The following is a 13,439-nucleotide window of genomic DNA, read 5'->3' as shown; positions in this document are numbered from 1 at the left end:
TTACAAGATGCTGAAAAAGTGCAACAATTTATTAGTGCTAATTTTAATATTATTGATTACTAATCGTTTATGTTCACACCTGACTTTCTTATTTAGATGTATTTAAAATGTTGAACTAAGTGTGCCATAACATTCAGAAATACAATCGAGAATAGTTTTGTGGCATTTGTATAGATGAAACTTTGATAAAATTTATTTGAATAAATCAAAACAATTACAATCTAATCTTTCCACGTGTGATGCCATTGGGAAGTACAATATGCTCCTGCTTTGTTTAACGATTGTATGAAAAATAAACCTAAATGGTGAGAAAGCTATGCTTAAAGTTAATTAAGTGACATAGAAGACAAAGATAACGATTTACGCTGTTTAATTTTAAAAACTAAGCGATAAATGCAGATGCAATCGGTGCCATTCGCACTCTGTGCTTTAGAAAGCTCGCTCATGTTGTACTGCTCCTCCTCCCTCTCTCGGTGCCGCCCCCCCTCTGATGGAACGCAGTGGGCAGTGTGATATTTTCACAGCCTCTGATTGGGAAAAAAGACCTGCTGATCTGTCCTACACAACAAGAAGAGAAGAGAATGTGATTTTTTTCTGTATGAAATGTGTGTTGTGTTTATGAAATTCAAGTATTTTAAACGTTTAATTATAAAGTAAAAATCTTACAGTGCACACAAAGATTCTAAGCTGATCACGAGGAAGAAAAATCACCCATTTTTTGTACATAAAAAGTGTTTTTTTTAACTATCTGAACCAGTTTTTTACAGCTTTTAAAGTCATGCAATGTTTTAGGCAGGAACACTTCATTGAATCTTATTTTTTATTTTGTTTTTAAAAATTAAAAGAATTGTTTGCCAATCATGTTGATAAGCTGATCTCCGATTACTGGCAATTGTAAAAAAATAACCCTTCCCCCCTCCCTCATTTAATTGAAATATTTCCATGAAGAAATCCTTAAACACAAAACCATCACGTAAAATAATTCATCCAGCTTGTTCTCTGTTGAATGACACTGACAGACCGGGTTCAATTCCAATTACTATATAGTACAGTTTAAACTGTTTTTGAAATTCAAAGTTACTGTAAATTGTTGGCTGATTACTGGCTGCTGACATTTGGATTAAGACAAAATATAGATTTTCGAAATGTAAATTTCTCAGATGTAAACCTGAAAGAGACACATCATGTTCACAATAAACTATAATAGTGGACTATTCTTATGCATTTAGCTATATGAGAAACAAACCAAAAGTAATGCTCTGATCACGCTTTGAACTGCCTAGGTGCAGCTCGCTACATTACAGTGCTCATTACCACTACAAGGACAATAGAAGTTTTTTTTAAAAGAAACGGTTGTCAAAATGTTTCCAAAACGTCTACTTGTGATACTTTAGCTGCTTGGTTACATGATTCCATATTAATATAACTATCACGTGATGTTAAATCACTACAACATTTATCTTTTTACAATAACAGCAAGTGGTGTTCTTACTACATATTCTTAGAAAAGGATAAAACGTTAGAACTTTTTATGAAGTACATAATATAAGCTTAATAATGTTAGAAAAAGCACATTAAAACCAGAACCCACTGTAAGTTACCAAGTTAAAGACTTTGATGCATAATATATTTATACATAATTAAATTATTTATGAAGAAGGTGGAAGTGTGTACTTTTGTCCAACTGAGCAATCTTGCTTTTATAAAATATATCAACTTTTTAATGTTTAACATGCTGTAATACACAGTTCAAAATTATTAGAAGTCTAAACAGTATACAACTTAAGTTCTTAACTGGAAAAAGATTGTCTCTCAGCAGTGACCAGGACTCGAAATCCGGTGTTTTTTAGTGACAGCTCAAATGCTGTACATGAGACGTTGAACTTTATTAGCTCCACCTGGCGGTTTTACAAGGTACTTCCGGATACTATTAATCTATTTAAAAAAACATGCAGTATGTTGCAGTATGTTGCGCTTTGTCCACCATGTTTTAACGCAGCATACCTTGCTCATTTTGAATGGCTGGATCTGTAGATTTCTGTTCAAATATTTATGCAGAAGTATGTGCATAAAAAGATTAGGCATATCTCAAAAACAAAAGGTTTGGATGATGTGTTTAGTTTAAATCTTGAAATATCAACTGACTGGAAAGTCAATATTCTGTGTCAACTGGACATTAAGTGATTTGTTAAATTGTTAAGTTCTTTTCTTTGCATAACCTAATTAAAACTGCCATGCAAAATAAATGACTCACCACTGTCACTGTGTTTCCTTGTGTGCCCTGGCAGGCTGTGGCCATCAGATTCTTCAGGCACTTCTGCCAAGTCAGTTGTCTGTCAGGATATAAAGAAAAATATCAGTCTGAGAAAGCACAGAAAACACTAATTCTCAGGTTTCTTATCTGTTGCTTCCAGATTTAAGAGTCTGCAAAGATGTGATACTTGTTTTCTGCTCGTATACTGTACTTTAAGCTGTCCATTCAAAGATAAATAAGCCTTTCCCCATTTGCATTGACTCAAATTAAAATTCACATACTCTCTGACCTGAGAAAATGATCATGTATGTTATCCTGTACTAACAAAATATTGGTCAGTAATATAACAATTTATAATACTTTATGTGCCCTATATTCAAAACAAGTTACAAACATGAACAAGAAACACAAATTATACAAGGATAACATGTATTTTAACATTGAAAGTCATAAATAGGAACATTAATAATAAAAAATAATGATAAACAGAATATGTTACTTCACAATTATAGCAAATCATAACTTACAAATTACTGCATTGGAACCTTTGTAGAAAGGAATTGATAAATAAATACATATTAAAGTAAGAAAGTATTACACTTTATAAGTGAAATTGAGGCTGAATAGATGGGAAAGGTTTATAAAATTGTTCAGAAATCAATCCACCTAGATTAAGGGAGGCAAATTCATCAATTACATGTTCATACAATAGTAGTCCACCCACTACATGATTGATGCTCATGATGGCCAGTCCACTGAGGCAGTCTTGTGCCATGGCTGAACTCAGGTATGTTTTTTTTAATCATGTTGAGCTCTGAAAAGATCCCCTTTGCTTCTGTCACTGGGAAAGTGACTGAAAAATGAAGGACTATAGGTTAGGTTATAAAGTACAGGAGAAATTGTAAAGAAAACAATGTGTTGTATTGCTGATTATGTATACTGTAACTGTGAACATTTTTTTTTGTACTGTACATTTGTTTTCATGGTTTTTTTTGGCCAGGCAGTGCTGAATTTTAGCCAGACGACTCACACTTCATGTGTAAAATTAAGGGAAACCTGAATAGGTTAACTTCTACTGTTACGTCCCAGTGTGGTCCGTGTGTTTGTTTTGATGTTATGTTCCACACTTCCTGACTTTGTTTGTTCTCCTTCCCCATTGGTTCATTAATTCATCCACCTTTGTCGTTGTGACATCATCATCAATTAACTCTCCACCAATCAGAACTCAGCTTATTCAGTATTTAACTTGGAGGTTTTCAGAACGGAGGGGCCTTTCGCTTGACTTCGGTTCTGTTCGGCTCAGCTTTGTTTCACTTTCATTTTGCTTCGGCTCTGTTTCTCTTTGTTTTTGTTTCACTTCAGTGTGTGTTTCCGTATAGCTTCAGGTTTGTTGGTTTGTGTCCGTCTCCTCTTTGTACTTTTGTTTGTTTGTATTATCCTGTATTTTGCCATTACCTTGCCCAAACTTGTTATTTCAACCTCTGTGTTCTTTTGTACCCTATTCCTTGTGTCTACCCTCATTTCCCTTATTTGTATTCATAGTTCACTTGTGTATTTGTGTGAACTTTTGTGTATAGGGTTAGTTTAGGTGGTCGGGTACATTACACACGTAGTTGATCTTTGTATTAGTAACAAAAGTTAGGACAGGTGAGTGCGTTTTGTCTTGTATGGTTTTGGGTAGTTAGTAAAGGTTAGCCAGGGCATTAGAAAACGCCGAAGACCAAGTGTTTCGGGTTTTCTTTTGTAGTTAAGTCAGTTTTTCCTCACTTTATTATCCAGCTCCATTTTGTTTGTTGTTTTCTTTTCTTTGGCACCACTCTAGTTCCCTTTCCCTGTGTGTTATTGTGTCCTATTACGTACCAGTCACTTATTCACTTTAAAATAAATCAATTTTGCACCAAAACATGTTGTCACGCTTCCTAAGTCCCTCACCAGAAACCCACCTGCATCCAAATCATCCTAAATGTTACACCCCTTTACCCTTAAACACCCGGGGTCATAACATCTACTAAAACACCTTGAGTAGTCTGTGTCTGACTGTGGCGTCTACCACTAGTTACATGGATCTAACTAAATAAAATACCAAATGCATTTGCACTTGCCTAGTTTGCCTGTGTCCAGGGATGGCCCCGTAGGGGTCTGTATGCTCTGTCATATTTCAGTTGACTAGTACACATGAAGTGAACCGTTAAAATTGTTTGGATTCTCTATTAATAATTAATGTATTTATATTTCAATACCAGTGAAAATATGGAATGCCTTGTTAGTAGTTCAGGCTGTTATGGTAGTGTGAGGCAGCAAATCCACTGAACTAATATTTTTAGTAAAAAAAATTAAACACAACCAGCCATTCAATATAAAACACCTCCAAGAGTGGCCATGTGAGTTCTAGGGCTTATAATTTCTTATTCTCTTTAAAATGTACAGTTAATTCACATATCTATCTCAATTAATGGAGTATTTGTTATAGACTATAGTGAAATCCCCCTACTGCACTCAGCTGAGCACTTCACCCACCCAGGTAAAAGTATTTAAAATTAAATTCTAATTTATATCTTCAATAATTGTAATCATTCAGTTCACAATTAAACTCCTCTTACTAATGTTGAGTAATCCAAACACTTTGCTATCATAACCAAGTTAACATTGTTGTAGTTGTCAGGTGTACAGCACCTCGGGGAAACAATAGCAGATTTGTATAGCACAGGTAATGTGTAGCATTATGTCCATACTCAAAGAAAAGAACTCTTGCATAAACATTTAGTTTTGTCATTGTTTTATCTTTCATATGAGAAAAATGTTCCAGTGAATACCACAGGGGTTTATATTAGGACCACTGCTGTTTTTAATTTGTATTTGACTCTGGTATAGTTGATAATGTATTTGGCAGATCAATGGAAGGAAATATTATAAGCAATGACATTTCAAAAAGATGAAGATGAAATTAAAGATAGGGCAAAAACCTTGCAGTCAGTGTTATATGAAGAGAAGTGTAGAATATTACATGCAGATAACAAGAACTAGAAATATAAATAAGAAAACACTGTGCTTGAAGAAACCACCTTTGACAAAAAGTGTTTATGCTAACAGATCACTTACATCTCATCTCATTTTCTGTCTGATTATTCCTGGTGAGGGTCAAAGTTAAAACAGGTTGAGCAAAGCAGACCAGATTTCCCTTTTCCAAAGCAACAGTCTCCAGCTCCTATTGAGGGACTCCCACGCATTCCCGGGCCAGCTGAGAGATATAATTCCTTCAGCATGTCCTGGGTCTGCCCCAGGCTCTCTCCCCAGTGGGCTGTGCACAGGTGTTGCCCTGGGGTCATCCTTACCAGATGCTCAAGCCACTTCAATGGGCTTCTCTCAAACTGTAGGAACAGCAACTCTACTCCAAGGTCTTACCAGATAGTTGAGCTCCTCACCCTGTCATGGAGTGAAAGCCCAACAGCCCAAAGGAGAAACCTCATTCGCACCAATTATATCTGTGATCGCATTCTTTTAGTCACTACTCAAAGCTTGTGACCATAGTTGAAGTTTGCAACATAGATTAACCAGAAGACTGAGAGCTTTGTCCAAAAACCAGGTACTTTCCTAGAATGTCAGACAGGCTGAAAGAACTGAACAGTTTTAATATTGAACAGAAAATACTAAGAGGGGACCTGATTCAAGTATTCAAAATCCTCAAAGGCAAAACCAAAGGACTTCAGAAATAACAGTGAATTATGAATTGGACATAAGTGCAAACTGAAATGAATTCCATTTAAAAGTGAGAAGAGAAGGCACTTTTTTACACAAAAGATTGAAGGAGTCTGGAACAAACTACCCAGCCATGTGTTTGAAGCCAATACCCTGTTTTATTTTAAGAAATGGTTGAATGAGATTAATTACTATTTACTAAAGAGGCTAGATTGAATGGATGGCCTCCTCCTCTTTATAAGTGTTGTTGATATCCTTATTCTTTAAAAAAACTACTAAACCAACATTACCATGCTGTGTTTAAATGTGGCACCCGCTGAAATGAATTTAGATATTAGTAGGAGATTTATTGAAATATTACAGTGCCTAATGGATTCTGTGAGGTAAATAAGGGCACTTTTATATCCAAAAGACAGTTGTGAATGCTTCCATAAATGTCTTAAAAGTGTTTCATTAGAGCAGGTGTTTCACATTCTAACACAAGTATTTGCCACCTCTGTCACCTCCTACAACACACTGCATAATAAATTACAGCTAGTGACTTGCTCATTATACATCAGAATGAGTTATTAAGCAGAGATTAATAACTCAGGGAAGCCTGCTGTTAAATCGATAAATAACTATTGATGTAATAAATCAGCCTTCACTGCTCTGGACTTTGATAAACAGTCACATTTGGGCCCAGGTTTCTATCCCACACATTTTTGGAGGGTTGGCAAGTACTGCTACTTCTGCACTGAATAATTCATCCACAGAGTAATATATAAAATGATTTTATTTTTTTAATAGTTGTGAAAATATTTTTTTTCTCTACTGTCAAATTCAGACTTATTTAAGATATCTTGCAGATACATACTCTGTGCCTCAGGTTAGTTTTTTCAGTGTTTAAAGTTTGGGTTCCTAAATTTGGTCTACACTACAAAACATTATGATATAATATTTTACCTTTGCCTATGTCCAAAATTCTGAGTGTGCCCAGACTGAAGCAGAAACATAAACCTCAGTGGACTAAATGTCCAGTTCTCTTTGTGTTTGTCAAAGTCTAGAGTCTCAAATTATAGCTATTAATGTTGTTGTTTAATCTACAACTACAGTGCTGTGAAAAACGTTTGTGAGCCTCCAACATAATTATGGAAATTACAACTTGTTAACATGGCATCATTGTTTAATTGAAATATGGTTTAATTGAAACAATGATTTGTATTTTATTCAATGGTTTTTGAGATAAATTATGAAAATGAAAAAAATAGGAATCAGCCTAAACATCTCGTTTATGTAGTGCAATTAATGGGGTAATTAGAATCAAGTGGTTTCTGTAAATAATTGGGTCAAACTTAAACAAGGATTAAGTGTGCGCATTCCTGTCCTAAATAATATTCTGAAATTTAGTGAGTTTGTTTTTTTGCCATACAGATTCTGAAATCAGAAGAGATTTCAACTGACCTCAGGAAAAGAGTAGTTAATACCCATTCATCTGGAAAAAGTTACAAATCCTTTCCTCTATAAAGCAAAAATATTCAAAACCATAGTTACTACTCCCAAGACCAGCTGGCCTGCTAAAATGTTCCCAAGAAAAATCCTTCAGAACATCTTCCAGGAAGTTCAAAAGGACTCCAGAGTAACATTTATGGATCTCTATGCCTCTTCTGCTATGACTGTTGTCTGTGTTCATGCCTCAGGAAAAGCCTGAACATGGGAGGATGGCCATTAAGAAACTAGCTTGCTCTCTAAAAATAATGTACTGTAGTTGTGAGGAAGATTAATATATATATTAAACTTTCATGAAGAAATTAATTTTCTATTATAGAAAGTTTTTATCTAGATATAGAAAAGGGGGAGCAAATTTTATTCTTAAGGAACAAGCTTTGAAACTGATCCTGTATGAGTATAAACATTAGTTTGTAACCTTAAAAACTATGATTTAGAGCACAGCATACTACTGAATGTTTCTTTCTCATGTTGACACAGATGAATATAACTATACACTTCACTTACAGAGTTTCGATGTGGGGACTCAGAGCCACTGCCAGTGCTGGACCTCTTAGTCTTCTGTGCTAGAGAAGTTCCAAAGCGTAAGGTCTCATATACTGGGTCAACCTTACTGCCGCAGGCTGGGAGGAGGGAATATGAGGAAAGAGGTAAATTAGAACTGACAAGTGAGCAAGAAATTGCCAAGAGCAATCAGGCACGTACTTGTAATATAGGTCTGTGCATTCATTGAGAGTACAGGAAAAATCGATACCCACCAATAGGCATCACCTCTTTGATGCAGCCAAATTGCTCCTGGATGAGCAGTGGGGAGCTGTAGTAGCGACGAAATCCTTTTGGCTAATGAGGGAGAGAGAAAGAAGAGAACCACATCAGTGATGAGATCAATACAGCAACATGGGCAATGTCCCGCCAGCTAAATACGTCTAAACCCTCCATGTGCGGCCACATTCTCTTCCTACTCTTGCTCCCTGCACGTACTTGCTTTTCCCTAGTAACTTCCATTTCTGCATTCTTTGTGTCTTTACAAACATTGATTAAAAATGCATGTTGATATACATTTGCAAATATTAACTAAGCAAAATGATCTTGAAAATCATTGAAAATGAAAATCAGGTATTTTATCACACCAAAGTACACAGCAGCAATTTCTAAATTTCAGTAATTATGATAGTTTTTATACTTCATACAACAGGTTTGTCTTATAATAATATAGCCTTAACATGTAATCAGGTTAGAGAAGGACAGTTATTTATATAGAACTGACAACTCCAATATTGTGAAAAGCTTTTATATTTGCTATAATATGACTACACTTATTATAATGTTAGTAACTGAAATTTACCTGTCTTGTTTACTTCATATTTTATAAAATCAGTGGCAGAGGATCTGCTTTTGTTCACAACGCACTTTGAAAAACAGTGGGCACACTGTTATTTTAATTTGGTTTTAAGTAGTTAAATGAATGCATAAAGTTAAAACAGGTGCAACATCTACTGTAAGGTAATCCTTTATTTGCACATAATTATCACATTAATTTATTTTCCTTTTTATTGAGGAACATTATATCCAATATTATTAACTAATATTAACCAATATCTTTAAAGTGATTAAACTGAGGGATTGACTGGATTTTGAGGTGGAATTCAATTTTCTTTTTAAAAGGGACTAGTAAAGCAAAAGATGGTTATGGTTTTGAAAATGCAATTAAGATTGGGTTATCAATGCAAAAAACAATTATTCCCTCAAAATGCATAAAGTACATTGTATAAGGCTATATGCTTAATATTCCTCACATAAGAGATAGACAAAGAAAATTTTCAACTCGGTATAAACATCATATATAAAGGTTTGTTTCTATATTTATTAACTTATTTTAGTTAACCATACTGTACACTGTATATATTTATATTTAGGAACAAGTATGCATGCTGACGCAGCTACCCACCTGAACTACTATATTTATATTTAGTCAAACAGCATACTCTATGTAACTGCACATCATCCATCCATTTTATTACCATTTAATCCAATAAAGGGTTGTGGGGAAGGTGGAGTTTATCCCGGCAAGCAATGGACACAAAGCAGAATACACTCTGGATGGGAGGCTAGTCCATCGCAGGGCACACACAGACACAAACACCCCTACTCTTAAATCAGGGGCAATTTTCCCAGAAACCATTTAACCTACCAGTACAGTATGTCCTTGGTTTGTGAGAAAAAAACCCATGTGAACATAGAGAGAACATACCACCAGTTGGGCAGGGTTTTTATTAACATCCTGTTTTCCCTCTTTTATGAAGGGTGATAGTCAAACTTAAAATGTAATTTCTTTCATGTGAGTGGGCTTATTTGAGAATCAATAACAGTGTTTACACATCATCTACAATTACAATAGGATACATTTAAAATATCTCTGCTAATTTTATATTGTCTCAATAATAAAAATAGAAACATTTCATTAATACATGTTTTAACAATAGGAATACAAAAAATACAAAAAATAGTTTTTCACCCAGACTGATTAATAGGAACTGTTCTTTTTTACTTCAAATTTCAAATTTGATCAATTAAGAGGCATCACAGCAGTGTAATGGTTAGCATTTCTGCCTGGGGTCCTGGGTTCAGTTCCTGGAGTGCTATCTGTGTGGAGCTTGTATGTTTTCCCCTTGGGCATGTGGGTTTCTTCCAGTTCCACAGTCCAACTGTTAGGTTAATTGGCTTCTGGAAAAATTTCTGGTGTGAGTGTGTGTGTGTGTCTATAGTATGTGTACCCTGCAATGGACTGGTGTCCTGTCCAGGGTATCCTGCCTTCCACATGTTTCTTTCTGGGATAAACTCCGGCATCCCCCATGACCCTGAATTGGATAAAGCAGTTAGAAAATGTATAGATTTTGGAACTGAAATCCCCCCTCCTTTTAAGGAAGATGGTGCCAATTACATTCAACTGTAAATGTTCTTCAGAATTTACTCAGATATCATTTTTACAAGCAACCTTACATAACTGACTCTTCAAAACAAGGAAGAATACAAGTTTTAATTTGAAGCCCATTTTCTTGTTGAACCTGTATAGTTGAAGACAAAAATATTTAGCTTGCCCCCCTTCCATATTTTTTTCTATTTTTTATGTTATACCTTGTGTATACAGAATGTTGTAACACTGAAAGGAAAGGTAGGCTGAACTATGGATCAAATCCAGATCACCATAAGGAATTTGGCCCAGCTAATTTTGTTACTTGCTAGTTATTAAGGGATTCAAAAATCTCATCTTGCTTCTTTCCGGATTCCCACAGCCATTTATGTAAAAAAGTGCCTCCTGTGCTGAATTGTAAAGGCACTTTTCTTCTCTTCTACTTGAGTCACAAAAGACAGGCCTATTATTACATTGCTTGGAAGGGTAGAGCATCCATATCAGTTTGCCAATCCTCAGCTTTAGCATGTCAACACTACTGTGGGCAGTCTCCCACACAGAGAAGTACAGGCTCTCTGCTTTATGTCTGACATTAATACAACACTGGAGGGGTAGGCATTGCCTAGATAGAGATAACACAGGAAGCCTATTTAACTAATACAGGACTCCCATTCTTGGTCCTGTAGGCCCACAGACCGTCTGGGATTTAGCAGAGCTTTGTTACACAGTTGTACCCTTAACTGACTTAATAACAGAATTAATTCAAACTGTTCGGCTATTTTCAGCGCTTAAAAATATTGGAGGTTGTCTTTTAACTATTATAATTCATACTGTAAGTAAAATACAATTTAAAAATTCTGAATAGAATTCTAAACAGAAAAATATTAAAATCAAGCAACTTTCAGTTCAATTAAAGCTTCAGTTAGGTAATTAAGATCAGCTGGAATGAAAACCATTAAGTGTGTGTGCCTTCAGGACTAGGATTCAATAGACCTAGATTACATAGCCAAGGAGTAATTGATTGCTACTGTATGTGCACCTAGCCTCTCCACGTCTGTACCTGGACTCTACATGTTACAACCTTTTTATGTTCTCAAAATTAATTTAAAATATACAGTATCACAAAGATACAAAGATAAAAGCACCACTAGAATGTAGACAATGTATTATAGGACAAAAGGATGTTTCTTTTCAAAATCCAAAAATTCTATAGAAAAATCACATCAAACAGTAGTCAAAAGAACAAATTTATGCATGCATTTAAAAAATAATAATAACTACAAATAGATTTGAGGTCTACGGGGAATACTATTGTTTATTATCAACACTGCACCTTATTTACCATTTCTGAAATACAACCATATCACAGAATTGCTAATCTTCAAATCATATTGTAAAGGAAACACAGCTTGTTTGCTTCTATTTTTTTCATCAGTAATGTAATGTGACTAGGGATGTGTATTGCACAGGTCTCAAAACCACACTTCTTCCTAGTGGCACCTGACCTCTATGTGGAAATTTGCAGCAGGCATGCCAAGAGATATGATATATGACTTATTTTTTGCTTTTTTCTCTTAGTGTGAAGCTTGGAAATGTCTGTTCTTGCTTGGTTGTGACTATCAATCCCCTGGAGTACCACTGAAGACAGCTAAATGACAGACGAGATCTGGCATGTTGAAGAATATTTTCCTAGCTTCTTCATTAAAAATGCATGAACACATTCAGCATACAGAAGAAGCATGAGGATAAATTTGTTACTTGGTTAAGGAATAAAGAAAAAAATGAAACACAAACTGAATAGACTAATAGTAAAAAGGAGCACTGATGTACTTTTGAATTCAACATAAAAAAGAAAAAAACAATGTAACAGTCATTGTATTTGATTAAAACAAATAGGATTAATTATTTACCAAGGTTAATATGTGCTTTGGTATTTGGTACTTATGTAAATCAACATAATAGTTCACATCTATCTTTGGTCTCATAGTCACTAGAACAATACACTGTATTAGTGTTACATTATTTTATGTCTAACAATTAAAGGGCTGATTGGTGTAGAAGATTATTTTTAAAAAACACCCTAATGTGAGCTTATTAAGATGCTGAATGTTACATTAGCTGGTTCTACAAAGAATGCCAAAATAAACAAGATGACCCCACCACAGAATATCCTTTATGGCTCTTTCTTGATTTGTATTCCATCACCCAATTTAATCTCTATTATAAGGATAATCATCAATCATTCTCTTTAACTTTAACAGAAATCCATCTCTTGCGTTCATGGTAAAATGCTCAGTATCTGATAGGGAGTAAGGAAAAGCCATCTTGTAATTAAACATTTCTCACATCAAGCACAAGGTGGTGATAGTTTTGTTCATGTAAGGACACAAAATATTGAGTACTTTCATGATGTGTTTTTCCATGTGGTTAAAGGTAAGAAACTTTTGTACTGTTAAGTTTCTATTTTGTGGGCTATCACTCAGGTCCATGTTTAAAAGATTTCTGCAATGTGACTGATATGAAACAGCTGGTTTGAAAATCTGTTGTGCTAGGAAGGAAGCCTTACAAAGGATGGCAGCAGAACAAAGCATCTAGTTATCATTGCTTTCAAAAATGCAGGAAAAAAAGAATGTCTTACCAACTTGCCCATGCATCGCTGCTGTCCAACGCCATCTGCACACTTGTGATGGATGCTCATTTTGCAGGCTTTGCAGCGCAGTCCATGTTTTGCATTGGTGCCTGACAAAAACCCCCCAGAAAATATAACTTTATGATTTATAATAATATTGTTAATAAAAAGATTAATAACTTAATTAATTAATGTTTTTGTTTAGTACTGGTGTAAACCCATTTAAGCACCTGTGGCAAAGTATGCTATAGATTACATTGTGTACACTATGACTAGAAAAACTGAAGAAAAATATAATTTAATTAAAATTATTAATACTTGACATGACTGTGAACAAAATATAGAGCATAGAAAGAACAAAGAAAAGCATATTACTAGAAATAAATACTAAGATGTAGTATTATCTTGTAAATAAGAAATATCTGGGTCTATATTCAAAATACTGTAGTTACCAAACTCAA

The 13,439-nt window shown here is 34.8% G+C and overlaps 1 protein-coding gene across 1 annotated transcript in view; it reads right to left on the bottom strand.

Annotated features, from left to right (window-relative positions):
* Nucleotides 1–13,439, bottom strand: part of stac (SH3 and cysteine rich domain) — a 100,836-nt gene that overhangs the window by 45,995 nt on the left and 41,402 nt on the right. Inside the window, exons 3-6 of the mRNA XM_088929687.1 lie at nucleotides 12,988–13,088; nucleotides 8,197–8,278; nucleotides 7,946–8,061; nucleotides 2,255–2,333 (exon numbers count right to left, since the gene is read on the bottom strand). Of these exons, the coding sequence (XP_088785813.1) occupies nucleotides 2,255–2,333; nucleotides 7,946–8,061; nucleotides 8,197–8,278; nucleotides 12,988–13,088 (378 nt within the window). The remainder of the gene's footprint in view (nucleotides 1–2,254; nucleotides 2,334–7,945; nucleotides 8,062–8,196; nucleotides 8,279–12,987; nucleotides 13,089–13,439) is intronic.

The sequence above is a fragment of the Atractosteus spatula genome, chromosome 12, assembly GCF_055471065.1.
Source record: "Atractosteus spatula isolate fAtrSpa1 chromosome 12, fAtrSpa1.hap1, whole genome shotgun sequence".
Classification (NCBI taxonomy): domain Eukaryota; kingdom Metazoa; phylum Chordata; class Actinopteri; order Semionotiformes; family Lepisosteidae; genus Atractosteus; species Atractosteus spatula.
This window is presented reverse-complemented; position numbering and strand designations above follow the sequence as displayed.